We start from the raw sequence: 22,702 nt of genomic DNA, 5'->3' as shown, positions 1-22,702 counted from the left end.
CGTGTGCCTCTCAGGCTGCACATTTCTGCCAGATGTACCAGCCTGGCATCTCTGTCACAGAGCTGGAGGCCTTGGTGGGCAGAGTGACCCTGGAACGGAAGCAGAACGAAGTGGTCCGCATCTGCAAGTAAGTCAGCAAAATGTGTGACCCTAAATTGAATGAGTTGCCATCTGATGCACCGCAATTTGTTAAAGTCAATTAAGTACCCGGCCACATAAGGGTTAGTAGTCCGATATTTGCCTGACAGCTGTCGCTTATGGAACACACTGAGTCAGCTGCCAGCCCTGCCAGTCTGTGCCCATAACCTGTCTGTTTAGACAATATAGATGTAACTGTCGCTTTGCCAGGCCCAACACTTACCCAGCCAAATAGACTCCCGCTGGTTGATTGAATAAACATTGAATTGATCACTAACTACACACTTTGATAAACCAGAAAATATTCCAGTCCTCAGCGTATGACTAAAAACAAAAACCCTACAGCAGAAAGGCGCCTTTGGAAATCTACAATTGGGGGGAACAAAAAAGTATATTTGTTGATGAATGTATTATTAATATATATTTTGACCTGGTTTCAAGTATATGCTTGTTGAAATTGTTGTAGGTAAAATTTGAGATTGAGTAAAAGTATAACCTAACCTATGTGTATCTCAATGTGCACAGTGAGAAGCAGACATTTGCTGCCACGCGGCCCTCTGCAGTGCTTTTGGAACAGCTAGCGGTGTGTGTTACCCAGGGCGAGCCCATTCTGTTGGTCGGAGAGACGGGCACGGGCAAGACATCCACTGTGCAGTACCTGGCTGGAATCACTGGTGAGACGCAACACTCTGCCAGAAAGCTTCTCTCAGACAACATGGTACAAGTGGGAACCCACTAACCAACACCTCTGTTCCCCTTCTCTCCAGTGGGAACCCACTAACCACCACCTCTGTTCCCCTTCTCTCTCTCCCTCTCCAGGACACAGGTTACGGGTGGTGAATATGAACCAGCAGAGTGATACAGCTGACCTGCTAGGAGGGTAAGGGAATTAGTCATTTTCTTGTATGAACTTACACCTATACCAGCATATTCAGACAGGGATATTACACTGGCCTGCATTGGTACTGAGTAGGCATATTCTCTTCCCTGATCTAAGGTATAAACCAGTGGACCACAAGCTGATCCTGCTGCCCCTGCGTGAGGCCTTCGAGGATGTGTTCTCCCAGACTTACTCCCGCAAGCAGAACCTAACCTTCCTGGGCCATGTGCAGACCTGCTTCAGGGGCAAGCGCTGGCAGGACCTCCTTAAGCTCATGGACCACGTTTGCAAGTCGGCCCTCAGCAAGTCGGAGCTGCAGGAAAAAAACAATGGTACCACCACACTCTTTAGATATTGTTTGCATCCCAAAATGACACCCTATTCCATAATGGCTTCAGAAAGTTTTCATACCCCTTGACTTATTCCACATTTGTGGTGCCTGAATTCAAAATTGATTACATTTTTTAAATAATGTCTTTATCTGCATACAATACCCAATAGTGACAGTGAAAACATGTTTTTAGAAATGTTAGCACATTTTTTTAAATTAAATACGGATGTCTTATTCACATAAATATTCACACCCCTGAGTCAATATTGTAGAAGCACCTTTGGCAGTGATTACAGTTGTGAATCTTTCTGGGTAAGTCTCAAAGAATTTTACACAACTGGATTGTACAACATTTGCCCATTTTTATTATTTTTAAAGTTAGTCAAGCTTTGTCAAATTGGTTGTTGATGATTGCTTGACAACCATTTTCAGTTCTTGAGTATTTTTTTCTCTCTAGATTTTCAGGTACAGTTGAAGTCGGAAGTTTACGTTCACTTAGGTTGGAGTCATTAAAACTCGTTTTTCAACCACTCCACAAATTTCTTGTTAACAAACTATAGTTTTGGCAAGTTGGATAGGACATCTACTTTGTGCATGACACAAGTAATTTTTCCAACAATTGTTTACAGACAGATTATTTCACTTATAATTCACTGTATCACAATTCCAGTGGGTCAGAAGTTTACATACACTAAATTGACTGTGCCTTGAAACAGCTTGGAAAAATCCAGAAAATTATGTCATGGCTTTAGAAGCTTCTGATAGGCTAATTGACATCATTTGAGTCAATTGGAGGTGTACCTGTGGATGTCTTTCAAGGCCTACCTTCAAACTCAGTGCCTCTTTGCTTGACATCATGGGAAAATCAAAAGAAATCAGCCAAGACCTCAGAAACAAAATTGTAGATCTCCACAAGTCTGGTTCATCCTTGGGAGCAATTTCCAAATGCCTGAAGGTACCACGTTCATCTGTACAAACAATAGTTTGCAAGTATAAACAGCATGGGACCACGCAGCCGTCATACCGCTCAGGAAGGAGACGCGTTCTGTCTACTGGAGATTAACGTACTTTGGTGCGAAAAGTGCAAATCAATCCCAGAACAACATCAAAGGACCTTGTGAAGATGCTGGAGGAAACAGGTACAAAAGTATCTATATCCACAGTAAAACGAGACCTATATCGACATAACCTGATAAGCCGCTCAGCAAGGAAGAAGCCACTGCTCCAAAACAGCCATAAAAAAAGCCAGACTACGGTTTGCAACTGCACATGGGGACAAAGAGAGTACTTTTTGGAGGAATGTCTTCTGGTCTGATGAAACAAAATAGAACTGTTTGGCCATAATGACCATCGTTATGTTTGGAGGAGAAAGGGGGAGGCTTGCAAGCGGAAGAAAACCTGACTGGGAATGTGATGAAAGAAATAAAAGCTGAAATAAATCAATTTCTACTATTATTCTGACATTTCACATTCTTAAAATAAAGTGGTGATCTTAACTGACCTAAGACTGAGTTTGTACTAGGATTAAATGTCAGGAATTGTGAAAAACTGAGTTTAAATGTATTTGGCTAAGGTGTATGTAAACCTCCGACTTCAACTGTATATTTTAAGTCAAAACTGTAAGTCGGCCAGTGAGGAACGTTCACTGTCTTCGTGGTAAGCGACTCCAGTGTAGATTTGGCCTTGTGTTTTAGGTTATTGTCCTTATTTAGTGCCTTGTTGCAAACAGTATGCATGTTTTGGAATATTTTTATTCTGTACAGGCTTCCTTCTTTTCACTCTGTTAATTAGGTTAGTATTGTGGAGTAAGTACAATGTTGTTGATCCATCCTCAGTTTTCTTCTATCACTGCCATTTAAATTCTGGATTTGGCCTCATGGTGAAATCCCTGAGCGGTTTCCTTCCTCTCCGGCAACTGAGCTAGGAAGGACAGCTGTATCTTTGTAGTGACACCAAAGTGTAATAACTTCACCAAGCTCAAAGGGGTATTCATTGCCTGCATTTTTTAAAACAGTTGCCCTTCTTTAAAACCTCCATGGTCTTTGTGGTTGAATTTGTGCTTGAAATTCACTGCTTGACAGAGGGACCTTACAGATAATTAAATATGTGAGGTACAAAGATGAGGTAGTCATTCAAAAATCATGTTAAACACTATTGCATACAGAGTCCATGAACTTATTATGTGACTTGTTAAGCACATTTTTACTCCTGAACGTATTTAGACTTGCCATAACAAAGGTGTTGAATACTTATTTACTTAAGACATTTCAGCTTTTATTTTTTCTACTAATTTGTAAAGAAAAAAAGTAATATTGTAAAACATAATTCCACTTTGACATTATGGGGGTATTGGTTTGTAGGCCAGTGCCCCATCTAAATTTAATTAATTTTAAATCCAGGCTGGAACATAACTGAATGTGGAAAAAATCAAGGGGTGTGTATGATGCTATATGATGCACTGTAGTGCATCATATAGATAATATTGTTGCCATTTCGAAAACAACCAAAATAAGTACCTTCATTCCCTCTTGTCTTGAATAGCTTACTTCTATTCTCACTGTGACAGAAATGTGAGTGTTGCCTTAGGCTGTTCTCAGTCTGTGTTTTTGTGTACTTGTTTCCCCAGCTGCCTTGCTGCAGGAGCAGTGGGAAACCCTGGCCGTGAGGCTGGCTCAGACACAGCAGCAGATCAGAGCCTGTGAGACCGCACTGGTCTTTGCCTTTGTGGAGGTAAAGGTTTACCTAAAGCGTCTCACTCTCTCACACACACACTACATATCCCTGTTGCTCACCAACCTGCTGTGATCGTAAACCGTGTGTGTCTCTACAGGGCACTCTGGCCCAGGCGGTGAAGAAGGGAGAGTGGATCCTGCTGGATGAGATTAACCTGGCTGCAGCAGAGACTCTGGAGTGTCTGAGTGGCCTGCTGGAGGGCACCGCCGGCTCTCTGGTGCTGCTGGACCGCGGAGACACTGGTGAGCCTCCCACTGCTCTCCATTGCATGTTATGACATGTTATAACACTTTATATCACTATTGCATTACATGTAAATAATTGCGTATTATTATTGTCATGGCTTTGGTCATAAAGGTATTAACTGATTATGACCTTGGAAATAGGATCACTTTGATGCTGCTACTGGAATTACATGTAATTCTTTTTTTTGTACAGAGCCCCTGGTTCGCCATCCAGACTTCCGTCTCTTTGCCTGCATGAACCCAGCGACTGACGTGGGGAAGAGGAACCTGCCCCTGGGCATACGGAACAGGTTAGAACATGGGCTGAGCTGGCCTGGTGTTTGAGTGAAATGTCTTTAACTTATGAGCATACTGGCAAACCTACTAGGTTCTGGCGGGATCTGGCGGCCCAAACTAGCTGTGGTTTGACATGCTGCTCTCTTTCTTTCCCAGGTTCACTGAGCTGTATGTGGAGGAGCTGGAGAATGAGGGAGACCTGCGCATCCTGGTGTCTGACTACTTGAAAGGCCTGAACCCCAATAAGAACGTCATCAACGGGATTATAAGGTCAGGGGTCAGATTACATACTGTCCTCTGTCATATGCATCACGTGGCTCATCAAGTTTCCACAAAGTCATGTTGAATGTCATGTCATATTGACTGCTGATTTGATTGATAGATTTTAATAAAAAAATATGTATTTGCTGCTGCAGCTTTTACCTGACGGTGCGTAAGGAGGCTACCTCCAAACTGGTGGACGGAACTGGACATCATCCCCACTACAGCCTGCGTACCCTCTGCAGGGCTCTGAAGTATGTGGCAGCCAACCCCTGCTACAGCGTCCAGCGCTCTCTCTACGAGGTAGGAGGCCAAAGCTCTCCCAGCATTGATTTCGACATCCTTTATATTGATTAATTAAGCATACAGTGCATTCGGAAATTATTCAGACCCCTTGACTTTTTCCACATTTTGTTACGTTACAGCTTTATTCTGAAATAGATTTTTTTTTAAACATCTCATCAATCTACACACAATACCCATAATGACAAAACAAAAACGGATTTTTATTTATTTTTGCTAATTTATTTAAAAAATAAACAGAAGTACCTTATTTACATAAGTATTCAGACCCTTTGCCATGAGACTCTTAAATTGAGCTCAGGTGCATCCTGTTTCCATTGATCATCCTTCAGATGTTTCTACAAGCGTGGTGGTGGCAGCTTCATGTTGTGGGGAGGTTTTTCAGCGGCAGGGACTGGGAGACTAGTCAGGATCGAGGGAAAGATGAACAGAGCAAAGTACAAAGAGATCCTTGATGAAAACCTGCTCAGGACCTCAGACTGGGGCGAAGGTTCACCTTCCAACAGGACAAAGACCCTAGGCACACAGCCAAGACAACGCAGGAGTGGCTTCTGGACAAGTCTCTGAATGTCCTTGAGCTGTCCAGCCAGAGCCCGGACTTGAACCAAATCGAACATTTCTTGAGAGACCGGAAAATAGCTGTGCTGCTCATCCAACCTGACAGAGCTTGAGAGGATCTGCAGGGAAGAATGGGAGAAACTCCCCAAATGCAGGTGTGCCAAGCTAGTAGCGTCATACCAAAGACGATTCAAGGCTGTAATCCCTGCCAAAGGTGCTTCAACAAAGTACTGAGTAAAGGGTCTGAATACTTATGTAGATGTTGATATTTCCATTTTTTTTATGTATTTGCAAAAAATTGTAAACCAGTTTTTGGTTTGTCTATATAGCGTATTGTTTGTAGATTGATGAGGGGGGACTATTTAATCAATTTTAGAATAAGGCTGTCATGTTAAAAAAAACATGTGGAAAAAGTCAGGGTCTGAATAGTTTCCTGAATGCACTGTATATTGATATCCTTAGTAACTTCATTGATTGGACCATAGGTTCAGATGTGACCAGATTCTCCATCGGTCTCTTTTTCCAGGGCTTCTGTTTGAGTTTCCTTACCCAGCTGGACCGCAGCTCCCATCCAATGGTCCAGAAACTGGTGTGTCAACACATCATGGGGGGAAACATCAAGTTTCTGAAGCAGGTAATACTGCAGGCCTGTAATATGACTTTATTGGTTCCATATTTGTACTAATTGAGATGGATAATTAAGAAGAAGCTTAATAATTCCTCAATATGAGATTCCTCAGTAGCCATGGTTCTCCCTGTGTTTCCCCACAGCCCATCCCGGAGCCCACGGGGCGGCCCTGCATTCAGATGGAGGGCTACTGGGTATCCCAAGGGGAGATGGAGCCGGCTCTGGACCCCAGCTACATCCTCACCACCTCCGTCAAGCTTAACCTGCGTGACCTGGCCAGGGTGGTGTCCGCTGGGTAGGAAAACTGACCTCCCCCTTCTGCTGTCCCCCGTCCCCCTGGATCAATCAATCAGTCAACCTAGTCAATACCTGTGGTATAGTCCTAGTAGCCACTCACTGACTGTTGTATCGTCAACCTGTTGCTGGCACAGTGAGCATCACTTGAGTTGTATTGGCTAATATCGGTTGTGTCATCACTGCTGCCATAAAGATGACATGACTTTCCCATGTTGCTGCTGCTGCTGTTGTCATGGTGGAGGGTAGTTGCCATGACCTCACCACAGGTCAATCGTTCGCAGTGCTCGATTGTTTCTCTGCCCTTCATTACGAGGTTCATTTAGTCTTATCTGGACACATGGTCTGCGTCCCAAATGGCACCCTATTCCCTACATAGTGCACTAATCCCTAGGCTCTGGTCAGAATTTGTGCACTAGGGAATAGGGTGCCATTAGGGATGCATACATGACCTCCACACTTCAGTCCAAGGAAAATCAATTGCACAATTGAAACACACTGAAAACAGACACTACCCAATTCTACACGACCTCACCACAGGTCAGTTCTACACGACCTCACCACAGGTCAATTCTACACGACCTCACCACAGGTCAGTTCTACACGACCTCACCACAGGTCAGTTCTACACGACCTCACCACAGGTCAGTTCTACACGACCTCACCACAGGTCAGTTCTACACGACCTCACCACAGGTCAATTCTACACGACCTCACCACAGGTCAATTCTACACGACCTCACCACAGGTCAGTCGTCCCCACTAAGTACTTGATTGTTTCTCTGCCCTTCTTGTCTGGACACAGTCGGCGTCCCAAATGGCACCCTAGTAGTGCACTAGGGAAAGGATGCCATTAGGGACAAATCCATGACCTCTACACTTGAGGTCAGCCAATTCATCTTCCACTAAGTGCACATTGAAACAGACACTAACCGGATTTACTAGAAATATTCTGTTTCTATATTTGTTTGTTCTTCAGGAGCCACCCCGTCCTGATCCAAGGAGAGACCTCGGTGGGAAAGACCAGCCTGGTCAGGTGGATAGCAGCGGCCACGGGGAACCAGTGTGTCAGGATCAACAACCACGAGCACACAGACATCCAGGAGTACATGGGCTGCTACTCCTCTGACGGCAAGGGCAAGCTGGTCTTCAAAGAGGGTACGGCCAGTTCTACACTGTAGCCCTGCAGTCAGTGTCTCACGCAGACTGTTCTGTTCATGATCACGGTGTAATGTCTTCGTTTTGTGTGTGTGCTTCTGCGTGTATGTCTCTGTATGCTTCCCCTGTAGGCGTTCTGATTGACGCCATTAGGAAAGGATACTGGATTATTCTGGATGAGTTGAACTTGGCCCCTACTGACGTCCTGGAGGCCCTCAACAGACTGCTGGACGACAACAGGGAGCTGTTTGTCGCAGAGACACAGGAAGTGATCAAAGCGCACCCCCGATTCATGCTGTTTGCTACCCAGAATCCTCCTGGTCTCTACGGAGGCAGAAAGGTACGTGTGACTCGGGCCATAGTGGGTTATTAGGATTCAATTGGGATAGTGTAGTTTGGTTATTTCACAGCCATAAATAGTGCAAGACAAGCAAGCACACATTTTCTACACTCATTGAGTACTATGGGATCTGTTCCTTCGGGCACAGGAATTAGGATGGTGATGAAAGTGTAGTTTTGTAGACCAGGTCTCAGCGAGTGCAATATAATTTCTCTCCCCTCAGGTGCTGTCCAGGGCCTTCAGGAATCGTTTTGTGGAGCTTCATTTTGACGAGTTGCCTAGTGATGAGCTAGAGACCATCCTCTGCCAGAGATGTAGTCTTCCTCCATCCTACTGCTCCAAGCTGGTCAAAGTCATGCAGGATCTCCAGGTGACTGTCTCATATTTCATCTCCTTTCATATGCTAACTCATTGGCAATAAGGTAATGTTGTGTTATAATTTTATAACTCACTGTGTGTGTAGTCTCTTCGCAGGGGATCTACAGTGTTTGCTGGGAAACATGGCTTCATCACCCTGAGAGATCTCTTCCGCTGGGCCGACCGCTATCGGCTGGAGGAGCAGACAGATGCCTCCCGCGATTGGCTGCAGCATTTGGCTGATGACGGTAAGCCCCAATCGGATCACAGCAGCAATTTCGTCCCATCTTATACGACGAACTATCATCCGCATTTGTCTCTATTGCTTTCTCTATCTGTTGTTTTTCAGTGTGATTTATGTGTGAAATCATGTTCCATTTCACTTCAATGGTAATGTCTTTTCACCTAAGTATTTAGGATTGTTGAAGTGTGTGTGTGTCTCAGGGTTCATGCTGCTGGCTGGGCGGGTCAGGAAGCCAGAGGAGGCCTCCACTATCCAGTCCATCCTGGAGAAAAACTTCAAGAGGACGGTGAACTCTGACACCCTGTTCTCAGAGCAACAACTCACCACACAGTTTAGTAAGTAGAGCCTGGTTCTCTCACACACACACACACACACACACACACACACACACACACACACACACACACCAACATGCCCTTTTGCCCCCGACCCAACTGTGTGCATGACCCTGCTCATTCACAAACAGTTCATATTGGGGGAGTGTGTCAACAACACAGGAAAGCACTACTGTGACTACAACTGTTCTGTCAAAATACAGAATGTGGAATGATGAATGTGGTATGGAGAATGTTCAAGATGAATGTGGAATGATGAATGTGGAATGATGAATGTGGTATGGAGAATGTTCAAGATGAATGTGGTGTGGAGAATGTTCAAGATGAATGTGGAATGATGAATGTGGTATGGAGAATGTTCAAGATGAATGTGGTATGGAGAATGTTCAAGATGAATGTGGAATGGAGAATGATGAATGTGGTATGAAGAATGTTCAGTGTGAATATGGTGTCTTATAAGGGCATATAGGGAATGAGAGAAACCTCACAACTCTTGGCTACACATATATAAATATGTACTTTCAATGTTGAGACAACAAGGTACAGTGTATCACTATTCCCCATTATGTGGGGTCAATGGAGTGTGAACATAAATATTGAGTGTGAAGTGGATGGATTGTCCATCATGTGGTGTTGTCCTGGAATGATACCACCTCCCTTTGTAACATACTTATCTGCTAATGATTTTGATCAAGTTTATTAGGCTATTTGTATTGGTCAGAGTTAATCTGGTTTATTGTGAATGGCAGGTCCGTTCGTGGACAGCATCGCGGGCGTGCCTGAGGAGTTCCGTCACGTGGTGTGGACGCGGGGGATGAGGAGACTGGCCGTGCTGGTGGGACGGGCCCTGCATTTCGGGGAGTCTGTTCTATTGGTGGGAGACACTGGGTAGGATTCATCCTAAGTTCCTGATTGTGGAAATCTCTCCAATTGTCAATTAAATCTGTAAAGCGAGCAGTAGGTGAAGTGAATGGGTTAGTACGTACTACAGAAAGACAAAGCTCTCCTAACTGTGTCCACTTCTCCTGAAGCCAATACAGTAATGTAGTGGTTCCCAAACTGTGGGGCGCGCCCCCGGGGGGAACTCAGTCTGGCTTTCAACCTACTCTTGAAAGTTGTAATAGTAGAATGCACAAGGGGCGATTTCGAAATTGCCCCTTGTGCATCATCAGTTTTCCTATTGTCATGTCAGTCATTGCAGACCTTAGAGAGCTATTTAGCTATAGTCAGAAATGTATTGATCAGTGTGTCAGCTAACTTTTTAAAGCTAGGTTGTTTAGCCCGTAGATTTTGTAGATGTTCGAGTCACTCGAATCAAATTAGACACGACAAAATGTATGGAATTGCAGGAAATAAGCTGTAAACCTGCAAAATGTTATCTCCACCAACAAGAGGGGTGTGAACAGTGCTTGTGCCCATGGAAATAGATGTGCGCACGGAGTGGGGCGTGGGATTTTCCCCAATGCTGGAAGAGGAGGCCTGAGTAAAAAAGTTTGGGAACCCCTGCAGTAACGTACTAGCCTAAACCTCCAGAAAGACCGATCAGTTAGAACACACGTTCTCCTCCCCCCAGGTGCGGTAAGACCACCATCTGCCAGCTGTTTGCTGCGCTGGCCGGACAGAAGTTCTTCTCCCTCAACTGTCACCTGCACATGGAGACGTCTGACTTCCTGGGGGGCCTGCGTCCTGTCAGACATACTGGGACACACCAGGTAGATACTACACCGTTAATGGTCACAATTTAAATGAACTGTAAGTTATGAACCCTCTTTTGTATATATATATATATTTTTTTAACCTTTTATTTAACTAGGCAAGTCAGTTAAGAACAAATTCTTATTTTCAATGACGGCCTAGGAACAGTGGGTTAACTGCCTTGTTCAGGGGCAGAACGACAGATTTTTACCTTGTCAGCTCGGGGATTCGATCTTGCAACCTTTCGGTTACTAGTCCCACACTCTAACCACTGGGATACCTGCCGCCCCTAAACCCTCATAAACCCTTTATAAGGCATTAAGGTACTTCATCATATTATAACTCACAGTAATTAAGTAAAATAAAAAATGCTTAAAGTAAAATGCTATTTTAGTACATGATACAGATGGCCAGTCCCACTGACCCCCCGTCGTTGTGTGTTGGTACAGGCGGATGCTGAGGACGGCAGGTTGTTTGAGTGGCACGACGGGCCCCTTGTCCTGGCCATGAGGGAGGGGGGGGTGTTCCTCATGGACGAGATCTCCCTGGCTGACGACTCTGTGCTGGAGAGACTCAACAGGTACACACACCCTGACTGTTCCAATATCCGCACTAGTGTACTGCTTAGAATCCCTGCCCAATACATCACTTCATTCTGAATGGTATACTAGTGTGGATATGGTAATAGAGCCGCTTTCTCACAATAGTTAGCGTATAACACTTCATTAGATATCGTTGACCTGTGACCCTGCTCTGATTGGTTCAGTGTCCTAGAGACGGAGAAGTCTCTGGTGTTGGCAGAGAAAGGAAGTGGAGATGACGATGACGTGGAGCTGATCATAGCAGAGCAGAACTTCCGCCTGGTTGCCACCATGAACCCTGGAGGAGACTTCGGCAAGAAAGAGGTAAACCATTACAACAGATGAACCAGCAGGGCCAGAGTCTAAACCGGCCCCTAAAACTACATCCTATTCTATTTCTGCCTCTGGAGGGGACATACAGGGCCACAACCACTTCTGTTTGTTATGTAGATGATCAGTCCAACTTGTTAACATTTCTCTGTGTGTGTGTGTGTGTGTCCAGCTCTCTCCTGCGCTGAGGAACAGGTTCACAGAGATCTGGTGCCCTCAGAGTAACAGCCGCAGTGACCTGGTGCAGATCATCCAGCACAACCTGAGGACCAGCCTCTCATTGGATGACAACGACCACCAAGGTACTCCTCTCCTCCACACACCACAGACAGAATACATCTCCTCATCTAGGAGTAGCATTTGATAGGCTCGAATAGTCTCCCTACCTGTACGTATCTCATTTGAGTGTATAATCTCTTCAGTTTTTGTTGTTCTTAGTCTCAAATGTGTTCATAGGTACACACCGTACCCCACTGTATTATTAAGTTCATCCGTTTCTATTTTACTTCCTTGTTGTAGCTATCTCTCACTATGACCTTTGACCCCCAACCCAGGTGGAGACATCGCCGAGCTCATGCTGGACTTTATTGACTGGCTGACCAACCAGGACTTTGGGCGGCGCTGCGTGGTCAGCGTGAGGGACATCCTGTCCTGGGTCAACTTCCTCAACCTGGTGTGTGAGCGTGACGCCGACGGCTTCATGACCATGGGGGACGAGGGCGAGGAGGAGGCTGAGTGGGACCTCCGGCTGGACACGGTCACTGCCTTCATCCACGCCGCGTGCCTGGTCTACGTGGACGCCATCGGCTCAGGTCAGACACCAGGACACTAGGTCACAGTACACTACTTGTTGTTGTTGATAGTGATGTGGAAATACACAGCAGATGTTCTGGTGCTGTCGTAAGGACACCACATTCCTAAGTTGTGCATGTTTAGGATGCTTCATGATGCTTAGTAGGCCTCAGTGCTACAATCACATGATCTCACGTCTTTCTCTCCTTCTTGGGATGTCACAGGGACAACAGTATCTGCTGCGGAGAACGCCTTTGTGGCGCGCAGGGCCTGTCTGAGCTTCCTGCATACCAAGCTGGGTGGGATCACCAAGCTGGACCAGGAGATGCTAGACGCACTGAGGGTCTACGACACCAGCCTGCTCAGGGAGCCCCAGTGGGGGGACGACTTTTTTGGCATCGACCCCTTCTACATCTCCTCAGGTGGGAACACTTTGATCCTAGATTAGAGCATGAAGCATCCCAAATGGCCATTGGACCCTGGTCAAAGATAGTGCACTATATAAGGAATAGGGTGCCATTAAGAACCCAACCCTAGACTAGAGCATGTTGGTTATAATGGATCTGTTTTTGTAAAAATGGTACTGAATGTTTCCTGTGTTCTGCCAGGCCCGGAGAGTGAGAGCAGGAGCCTGACTGACTATGCCCTAGCAGCAGGCACCACAGCAGTTAACGCCCAGAGGCTCCTGAGGGCCCTGAAGCTGCAGAGACCTGTGCTGCTGGAGGGCTCCCCTGGCGTGGGCAAGACCAGCCTGGTGGCCGCCCTGGCAAAGGCTTCAGGCAACCACCTCGTCAGGATCAACCTCTCAGAGCAGACTGTAAGAAACTGTTCACAAACCTTCACTGGGGCTCTTTATTATGATAATGCAAATTTTTTATGTTATTGTCTGGATTACTATTTATTTACATGTGCACACCTCAGGAGGTTGGTGGCATCTTAATTGGGGAGGACGGGCTTGTGGTAATGGCTGAAGCAAGATAGGTGGAATGATATCAAACACATGGTTTGATGCCACTTTATTTACTCCGTTCCAGCCATTATTATGAGCCGTCCTCCCCTCAGCAACCTCCACTGGTGAATACTATGTTGTATTGTTACATAATGTCTGAACTTTTTAAACTATACTGAGCCAAAATATAAATGCAACATGTAGAGTGTTGTTTCATGACCTGAAGTAAAAGATCCCAGAAAATGTTCCATACAAACAAACCATTTATTTCTCTCAGATTTTGTGCACACATTTGTTTACATTCCTGTTAGTGAGCATTTCTCTTTTGCCAAGATAATCTGACAGGTGTGGTATATCAAGAAGCTGATTAAATGGCATGATCATTACACAGGTGAACCTTGTGCTGGGGACAATAAAAGGCCACTCTAAAATGTGCAATTTTGTCACACAACACAATGCTACAGATGTCTTAAGTTTTGAGGGAGCATGCAATTGGCATGCTGACTGCAGGAATGTCCACCAGTGCTGTTGCCAGAGAATTTAATGTTAATTTCTCTACCATAAGCCACCTCCAACGTCGTTTTTAGAGAATCTAACACGGCCTCACAACCACAGACCACATGTATGGCGTTGTGTGGGCGAGCAGTTTGCTGATGTCAACTTTGTGAACAGAGTGCCCCATGGTGGGGTTATGGTATGGGCTGGCATAAGCTTCGGACAATGAACACAGTTGCATTTTATCGATGGCAATTTGAAGGCACAGAGATACCGTGACGAGATCCTGAGGCCTATTGTTGTGCCTTTCATCCGCCGCCATCACCTCATGTTTCAGCATGATAATGCACGGCCCCATGTCGCAAGGATCTGTACACAGTTCCTGGAAGCTGGAAATGTCCCAGTTCTTCTATGGCCTGCATACTCACCAGACATGTCATCCATTGAACACGTTTAGGATGCTTTGGATCAATGTGTACAACAGCATGTTCCAGTTCCCGCCAATATTCAGGAACTATGCACAGTCATTGAAGATGAGTGGGACAACATTCCACAGGCCACAATCAACAGCCTGATCAACTTTTTATTTAAAGGTATCTGTGATCAAAGGATGCAGATCTGTGTTCCCAGTCATGTGAAATCCATAGATATTAGGGCCTAATGAATTGATTTCAATTGACCAATTTCCTTATATGAACTGTAACTCAGTAAAATCTTTGAACTTGTTGAATGTTGCGTTTTATATTTTTGTTCAGTATAGATTTTATAGGTACATGTTATTGCCATATTGTACTGTTATTGTTTTAAATGCATAATATTGTGAAATGCACCATAAGGGAGGAATTAAAAACACCAGCGATGGCACTCTAAACCTATGTATGATGTAATTTCCTTTCCTGACAGGATGTGACAGACCTGTTTGGGACCGACCTGCCTGTGGAAGGAGGGAAAGGGGGAGAGTTTGCATGGCGTGATGGCCCTCTCCTGGCTGGACTGAAGGCTGGACACTGGATTGTCCTGGATGAGGTATGGAATCATGTTTTTTATTTTTTATTAACTCACCAGTTAATAGACATGTCAACTTGAGAGGGAATTTGCATTGTTTCAGGTTACATCAATTCTTGAGTGGGACTCCAGAATAGAATAAAGCTTTAGGAGAAAGTAAAATATTGTATGGAGAAGAATACAATTTTGTATGACACAATTCTTGGATAATCACGCATCTATTTTTCTCTACTCCTGTGTAGTTGAACCTGGCCTCTCAGTCCGTGCTGGAGGGGTTAAACGCCTGCTTTGACCACCGTGCTGAGATCTACATCCCAGAGCTGGGCATGAGCTTCCAGGTACAACACGAGAAGACAAAGATCTTCGGCTGCCAGAACCCCTTCACTCAAGGAGGGGGGCGCAAGGGCCTGCCCAAATCCTTCCTCAACAGATTCACTCAGGTAAGATATAAAGAGCTAGCCAATTATTTTAGATATATTATGTATTGATATGTTGAATAAATAGTATGGTTGAACATATATTTTAGTCTTTTTGTGAAATTGTATTGGAATTTCAACTGTTTTCTCAGGTGTTTGTGGATCAGCTGACCAGTGAGGACATGGCATTTATAGGAGACTCCATCTTCCCGAACATTGACAATCAGATCATCTCTAAAATGGTGCAGTTCAACAACCGGGTAGGTAGAGGAGTCCTTTTACATTGGCTTCCATTTTATCTCTTTCAAAACAACTGGTTGTAAAAAGACTTGATAGGCTTTTTTGCTCTGTGACCATTGACTATTGGGAAGATTACATGTGTCCAATTTGACCCTGCTGTTCCAGCCAAGGACACTGGCCACCAGCCTGTAGAGCAGCAGCCGATGTTCTTCACATTTATAACCATTAGTGGGAGGGGGTTTACCACAGTCACTCTGGTTTATTTTGGGGACTTTTAGGTTTTAGGACCCCCCCAATTTCAGTGTTGGCCACCATATTTAGTCAACTAGTCATTTTTTGCTGTCTTAAACACCATTTTGCCCAGCCACTAACATTGCTTACCACTGTTCCCCTAAAAAGACAGTAAAAAGAACAATTCAGTTTCGATGGACAATAAAGTTGTATTCTATTTGATTTTGTCAGCTGGTCCTTGATGTATCTGTGGAGAGGAAGTGGGGTCAAAAAGGAGGCCCCTGGGAGTTCAATCTGCGCGACATGTTCCGCTGGTGTCAGCTGATGCAGACCGACCAATCACCAGGGTTCTTCAACCCGGGTCAGCACGTGGGGTTGGTGTACGCTGACAGGATGAGGACCGAGGCAGACAAGACCCAGGTATGTAGACTACAACTCCTGTACATATGCACTATCTTTACTCAGTGGGTAAACTTCCTGTTTATCTCATCACATGTTTTGTCTTCAGGTGCTATCTGTGTTCAGGAAAGTGTTTGGGGAGGACTTTGAGCCTTACACCGGATCAAGACAATTCCACATCACTCCACTCAATCTGCAGGTCAGTCATGTTGCAAACTCCATCCAGTTTTGGGTTAAAAGATATTATCAAGTAATCTTTTGAATTAATCATATGTACTGGCTGTACATGGTGTCATATCATTTCATTCAGAGCTAGCTATCCACATAGTGAATTAACCCTTGTCTTCGTCCTCCTCTCTCCCTGTCATCCAGGTGGGATTCTCTGTCCTCCAGCGTAGCGGTGGATCCCCTGTGTCCCTAGACCCCCTTCTGTCTATCACCCACCAGGCACTGCGACCCCTGGAGTCCCTGATGAAGTGTGTGGAGATAGGCTGGATGGCAGTGCTGGTGGGTCCCACGGCCAGCGGGAAGTCCAGCCTGGTGCGCCTCCTGGCCCTGCTCACCGGACACCGCCTCCGGGTCATGGCCATGAACAGTGCCATGGACACCACCGAGCTGCTGGGAGGGTTTGAACAGGTAACTAGTCCAGTCTAGTCACAGAGTCTCAAAGAGAGACCAAGCTGGGAACTAAATATAGTAATCAATGTAAATCCTTTGGGATTATTAACACTCTTGATATCTTAATATAGAGGGTTGTATTACAAGCTGGTTGGGTCTGTTTTCCAGGTTGACATCGTGCGGCCATGGCAGCAAGTGCTGGAGAATGTGGACTACATCGTTGCCATGGTAACACGGCGAGGTCTGATGTCATTGGACGGGGCAGGGGTCCAGGACACAGAGTTCCTGCTGAAGACCTGGAGCCTGTTCTGTCGCTGGCTGAAGGAGGAGGGCCTGGAGAGGACCGGCGGGACAGTGACCTCCGAAGCCCTCAACAAACTGGAGGTCATCATCCTCCTGTTGCAGAAGCTCAACACCAAACTCAAGGTGTTCACAGGTAATGTCAGGAACAGGCAGCAACCTGAGGGTGTAGCTCTCTCTGGAACAGACTAACACTTGAATCATAGTGATGGTGTATGAGTAGGTGATTTATGGAATGTTTGAAGTTAAGAATCACAAACTTTTTGGTGCTAATGGGTCATTCTACGCTAGGTCATTCTACACAGGCGCTGTGAGCACACTAACCATAACATTTTGCTCACAGCACGTGTCATTGCGAGAGGAAAATGTTTCCCTATATCTTCATGTGATAAACTCTGTATGAGTAGTATAAACACCATGTACTGTGTCCCTCACCCTCCCTCCCTTCCTCCAGACATGTCCAAGCTGCAGATGGACTTCACCCTGTTGAAGGAGCGTCTGGCCCAGCTGCAGGACGGCTGGAGTAACGGAGGCTTTGAGTGGCTGGATGGCATGCTGGTCCAGGCCCTGCAAGCTGGGGATTGGCTGCTCATGGACAATGTCAACTTCTGCAGGTGAGGAAAGCAGCCAATAGCAGGACCTGCATCTTAAATGATCACAATATAGCTAATTATACCACTAAATGTGTCACTGAAGGTAGTTGACGATCTTGGTACAGTGTGAGTTAACAGGTCTTCTCATTTGTGTGAGGCTGGATGGCACCAGAGTGTGTTGCAGATGGTACATGTAAGGTTAATGGGTGTTGTGTTTCTGTTTGTGTTAAGCCCCTCTGTGTTAGACCGTCTGAATGCCCTGCTGGAGCCCGGTGGGTGTCTGACCATCAACGAGCGTGGGGTCATCGATGGAACCACTCCTTCCATCACCCCACACCCCAACTTCAGGTACAATACAAAGGTTTGTGCACACACACACACACCAATTCTGTTTGGACAGCCTAGTCTCAACTCTTCATCTCGCCTGACTCTAGGCTGTTCCTGACTATGGACCCAGTGCACGGAGAGATCTCCAGAGCCATGCGGAACCGAGGGGTGGAGATCTACATCCCAGGGGAACACGAGGGGGTCTGTTGGGACGCTCTGGACCTGAAGACTGTTCTCCACACCGCTGGTGTGACCGGAGACTGTGTGTGTGACCTGCTGATTGAAATACACACTGACATCAAAGCTACCATTTGGGGTGAGCTCTGAGGGAAACCTCTCCAAAATATGTAGGATTTCAGTTGGACATCAGCTATGTTTTGCATGTCCCTTGTTTCTTCAGATAAAACAAAGGTATCCATAGATGGTATCCATAGCATGACTCCTCCGGTATGAATCTCTTCCTTTCTCTCTGTCTATCCAGATTCCCCTTCATCATGTGTCTCCTCCCTGCTCCATGCTGCAGCCCTGCTGTCCTGCCAGCTGCAGAGAGGGGTGGACCTGCCCAGTGCCCTGCAACACGCCTGTGGGGAGGCCTACTCCCTCTGCCAGCGCACCACCGCCATCCAACGGGTACCAACCAACACCACCTTGTCTATTATAGAACATCCTCTATTCCCACTGCTATAACCTCAACCAGCCTATATCTATACAGTGATATCTCAGTCCAAGACCGTAGTTATGTTGATATTATATTATGTTCCTAGTAGATTAATTGAAGTCAGTAATAAAGAATGGAGTTTTACACGTGGTTGCAGCAAGCCCAGGAGGTGATTGAGCGCCACCTGTCCATCCTGGACACAGAGGACTGGGGCAGCGGGCTGCTGTGTGCCGGGGTGTGGCCCGACGGCTTCCCCTCAGCCCTGCTCTCCACCGAAGACTCCTGCTTCTCCTCGGTCCTCCGCGACGGACAGGTCCTCTCCTTCTGCCTCAACACACTCAGCATGCAGGGGAAGAGGTGAGACTCATAGATCACAGGTCGGACATAGGCGTTTTTCCTGATCATGTGACCAGACCTGGAAAAACGTGTTAAAACTAGACCCCAGAGTTGTACCCGGTCTTATTGTAGCTGTAATGCTAACGTTTAGCTTGACCTGTGTGTGTGACCAGGAGCCGTCCTCTGAGCCTGAGTGACCTCCAGAGGGCTCTGCAGAGCGGGACAGCGCTGCACGAGGGCCTGGTTTTCTCTGGCGGCGTGGTGGACCTGGAGGAGGACGGTGACACCCTGCGCTTGCTGCCTACCGCTGTCAGGCTACTCACCGAGAGGGCCTCGCACTCAGACTGGATGCTCCGCACCGCCTGGCTCTCCAGCCTGGCCAAGAGCTACAAACACGCCCCTGGTACGGAGCACATTCACTGCCCTTCCTTCAGCTCTTTATCTTTTTGGAGCTTTGTTGCTCCCTGCCAAATTGTATTTGTCACATGCGCCGAATAAAACAGGTGTAAACCTTACCGTGATCTACTTACTTATAAGCCCTTAACCAACAAGGCAGTTCAAGAAATAGAGTTAAGAAAATATTTACAAACTAAAGTAATAAAAAGTAACACAATAGAATTATATAACAATAACGAGGATATATACAGGGGGTACCGGTGCCGAGTCAATGTGCGGGGGTACAGGTTAGTTGAGGTCATTTGTACATGTAGGTAGGGGTAAAGTGACTCTGCATAGATCATAAACAGTGAGTAGCAGCAGTGTACTAAACAGTGAGTAGCAGCAGTGTACAAAACAATGGGGGGGGGTTTCAATGTAAATATGCCGGGTGGCCATTTGATTAGTTGTTCAGCAGTCTTAAGGCTTGGGGGTAGAAGCTGTTAAGGAGCCTTTTGGACCTAGACTTGGCGGTAGCAGACTTGGCGGTACTGTGCGGTAGCAGAGAGTTGGGTGACTGGAGTCTTTGACAATTTTTTGGGCCTTCCTCTGACACTGCCTATTATATAGGTCCTGGGTGGCAGGAAGCTTGGCCCCAGTGATGTACTGAGCCGTACGCACTACCCTCTGTAGCGCCTTACGGTCAGATGCCGATCAGTTGCCATACCAGGCGGTGATGCAACTGGTCAGGATGCTCTCGATGGTGCAGCTGTAGAACTTTTTGAGGATCTGGGGACCCATGCCAAATCTTTTCAGTCTCCTGAGGGGGAAAATGTGTAGTCGTGCCCTCTTCACGACTGTCTTGGTGCGTTTGGACCATGTTAGTTTGTTGGTGATGTGGACACCAAGGAACTTGAAGCTCTCGACCCGCTCCATTACTCGATGTGAATGGGGGGCCCGTTCCGCCCTCCTTTTCCTGTAGTCCACGATCATCTCCTTTGTCTTGCTCACAGTTAGGGAGAGGTTGTTGTCCTGGCACTACACTGCCAGGTCTCTGACCTCTTCCCTATAGTTTGTCTCATCATTGTCGGTAATCAGGCCTACCACTGTTGTGTCATCAGCAAACTTAATGATGGTGTTGGCGTCGTGCTTGGCCACACAGTCATGGGTGAACAGGGAGTACAGGAGGAGACTAAGCGCGCGCCGCTGAAGTGCCCCGGTGTTGAGGATCTACCCTTACCACCTGGGGGCGGCCTGTCAGGAAGTCCAGGATCCAGTTGCAGAGGGAAGTGTTTAGTTCCAGGGTCCTTAGCTTAGTGATGAGCTTTGTGGGCACTATGGTGTTGAACGCTGAGCTGTAGTCAATGAACAGCTTTCTCACATAGGTGTTCCTTTTGTCCAGGTGGGAAAGGGCAGTGTGATGTTCAATTGAGTGTGTCATCTATGGATCTGTTGGGGCGGCATGATAATTGGAGTGGGTTTAGGGTTTCCGGGATGATGGTGTTGATGTGAGCCATAACCAGCCTTTCAAAGCACTTCATGGATACTGACATGAGTGCTGCGGGCGGTAGTCATTTTGGCAGGTTACCTTTGCATTCTTGGGCACAGGGAGTATGGTGGTCTGTTTGAAACATGTAGGTATTACAGACTCGGTCAGGGAAAGGTTGAAAATGTCAGTGAAGACACTTGCCAGTTGGTCCGCGCATGCTCGGGAGTACACATCATGGTAATCTGTCTGGCCCCGCGGCCTTGTGAACATTGACCTGTTTCAAGGTCTTGCTCACATTGGCTATGGAGAGCGTGATCACACAGTTGTCCGGAACAGCTGGTGCTCTCATGCATGCTTCAGTGTTGCTTGCTTCGACACGAGCATAAAAAGCATTTAGCTCGTCTGGTAGGCTCTCGTCACTGGCCAGCTCGCGCCTGGGTTTCCCTTTTGTAGTCCATAATAGTATGCAAACCCTGCCACATCCGACGAGTGTCAGAGCCGATGTAGATTCAATCTTAGTCCTGTATTGATGCTTTGCCTGTTTGATGGTTCGTCTGAGGCCATGGATTTCTTGTACGCGTCTGGATTAGTGTCCCGCTCCTTGAAAGCGGCAGTTCTAGCCTTTAGCTCGCTGCGGATGGTGCCTGTAATCCATGGCTTCTGGTTTGGATATGTACGTACGGTCACTGTGGGGACAACGTCGTCGATGCACTTATTGATGAAGCTGGTGACTGAGGAGGTGTACTCCTCAATGCCATTGGATGACTCCCGGGAACATATTCCAGTCTGTGCTAGCAAAACAGTCCTGTAGCGTAGCATCCGCGTCATCTGACCACTTCCCCTTGGTGAGATAGTCTTGACCGTAGATCATCCAGTTAGTTTTCCAGTGATTGAACGTTGGCCAATAGAAGGGTATTGGCGGTTTACTCACTCGCCTATGAATTCTCACAAGGCACCGCGACCTTCGCCCCCTGTATCTCCGTCTTTTCTTCACGTGAATGATGAGGTTTTGGGCCTGGTGTCCGGGAAGCAGTATATCCTTCGCGTCGGACTCATTAAATAAAAAAGGTGTGTAATCACTGTTCTGATGTTTAGAAGCTCTTTTCGGTCATAAGAGACAGTAGCAGCAACTTTATGTACAAAATAAGTTACAAACAATGAGAAAAAACAAACAAGTTGGTTATGAGCCCGTAAAACGGCAGCCAACCCCTCCGGCACCATTATTCAACCAGGGCCATGTATATGGTGTATGTTACTGTTTATGTCAAGGGACTGCTCTGTGGTCAGTGGAGCTTTGTTGCTGTCTGTGAATTTGGTGCGTGTTACTCTTAAGGACTGCTCTGAGATCCGCTTGTTGTTTCAGAGGTGGCACTGGTGCAGCTGGAGGCAGGGAACAGAGCTCTGAAGGCCATGTTCAGCAGCAAGCTGACTGTGAAGGGGAAGTGCCTCACTGAGCTGCTGCAACCACACAGCACAGGTAGGCTAAACTAACCGCTGTCACTAAACTATTTTCTAGCACTCTCTCCAGCTCTTTTACACAAATATTACATATCATAACTCCCGTCAAAACAATCACTTTTCACAAGTTAAAAAATTGACATTAATGTTCATGTCGGTATTAGATGACTACAGGATTCTGGTGGACATGCGTTGGAACAAGCAGTACCTGGACATTCTGGCCAACACGTGTAACTTTGAAGACGAGGAGAGGTACATGGAGTTCATGGAGGCTCTCAATGCAGTGGCCAACAGGTATGTGTCTGGCTGTGTCCCATATGGTGCCCTATTCTCT

The 22,702-nt window shown here is 46.4% G+C and overlaps 1 protein-coding gene across 2 annotated transcripts in view; it reads left to right on the top strand.

The window, feature by feature from the left end:
- LOC139556187 (midasin-like) overlaps positions 1 to 22,702 on the top strand; it is a 56,826-nt gene that overhangs the window by 9,645 nt on the left and 24,479 nt on the right. For both annotated transcript variants that reach the window (XM_071369797.1, XM_071369796.1), the window contains exons 13-51: positions 15 to 127; positions 664 to 812; positions 958 to 1,018; positions 1,136 to 1,350; positions 3,976 to 4,079; positions 4,180 to 4,324; positions 4,521 to 4,617; positions 4,760 to 4,873; positions 5,020 to 5,167; positions 6,252 to 6,359; positions 6,497 to 6,648; positions 7,627 to 7,805; positions 7,937 to 8,145; positions 8,369 to 8,515; positions 8,609 to 8,750; positions 8,947 to 9,081; positions 9,831 to 9,969; positions 10,655 to 10,793; positions 11,226 to 11,356; positions 11,543 to 11,681; positions 11,860 to 11,989; positions 12,242 to 12,499; positions 12,704 to 12,901; positions 13,088 to 13,296; positions 14,827 to 14,949; positions 15,171 to 15,368; positions 15,497 to 15,604; positions 16,047 to 16,235; positions 16,324 to 16,413; positions 16,587 to 16,850; positions 17,001 to 17,268; positions 17,587 to 17,746; positions 17,957 to 18,073; positions 18,160 to 18,368; positions 18,534 to 18,682; positions 18,868 to 19,067; positions 19,220 to 19,449; positions 22,274 to 22,387; positions 22,533 to 22,662. In XM_071369797.1, coding sequence (XP_071225898.1) covers positions 15 to 127; positions 664 to 812; positions 958 to 1,018; positions 1,136 to 1,350; positions 3,976 to 4,079; positions 4,180 to 4,324; positions 4,521 to 4,617; positions 4,760 to 4,873; positions 5,020 to 5,167; positions 6,252 to 6,359; positions 6,497 to 6,648; positions 7,627 to 7,805; positions 7,937 to 8,145; positions 8,369 to 8,515; positions 8,609 to 8,750; positions 8,947 to 9,081; positions 9,831 to 9,969; positions 10,655 to 10,793; positions 11,226 to 11,356; positions 11,543 to 11,681; positions 11,860 to 11,989; positions 12,242 to 12,499; positions 12,704 to 12,901; positions 13,088 to 13,296; positions 14,827 to 14,949; positions 15,171 to 15,368; positions 15,497 to 15,604; positions 16,047 to 16,235; positions 16,324 to 16,413; positions 16,587 to 16,850; positions 17,001 to 17,268; positions 17,587 to 17,746; positions 17,957 to 18,073; positions 18,160 to 18,368; positions 18,534 to 18,682; positions 18,868 to 19,067; positions 19,220 to 19,449; positions 22,274 to 22,387; positions 22,533 to 22,662 — 6,110 coding nt within the window. The remainder of the gene's footprint in view (positions 1 to 14; positions 128 to 663; positions 813 to 957; positions 1,019 to 1,135; positions 1,351 to 3,975; positions 4,080 to 4,179; positions 4,325 to 4,520; positions 4,618 to 4,759; positions 4,874 to 5,019; positions 5,168 to 6,251; positions 6,360 to 6,496; positions 6,649 to 7,626; positions 7,806 to 7,936; positions 8,146 to 8,368; positions 8,516 to 8,608; positions 8,751 to 8,946; positions 9,082 to 9,830; positions 9,970 to 10,654; positions 10,794 to 11,225; positions 11,357 to 11,542; positions 11,682 to 11,859; positions 11,990 to 12,241; positions 12,500 to 12,703; positions 12,902 to 13,087; positions 13,297 to 14,826; positions 14,950 to 15,170; positions 15,369 to 15,496; positions 15,605 to 16,046; positions 16,236 to 16,323; positions 16,414 to 16,586; positions 16,851 to 17,000; positions 17,269 to 17,586; positions 17,747 to 17,956; positions 18,074 to 18,159; positions 18,369 to 18,533; positions 18,683 to 18,867; positions 19,068 to 19,219; positions 19,450 to 22,273; positions 22,388 to 22,532; positions 22,663 to 22,702) is intronic.

The sequence above is a fragment of the Salvelinus alpinus genome, chromosome 27, assembly GCF_045679555.1.
Source record: "Salvelinus alpinus chromosome 27, SLU_Salpinus.1, whole genome shotgun sequence".
NCBI classification, from domain to species: Eukaryota; Metazoa; Chordata; class Actinopteri; order Salmoniformes; family Salmonidae; genus Salvelinus; species Salvelinus alpinus.
This window is presented reverse-complemented; position numbering and strand designations above follow the sequence as displayed.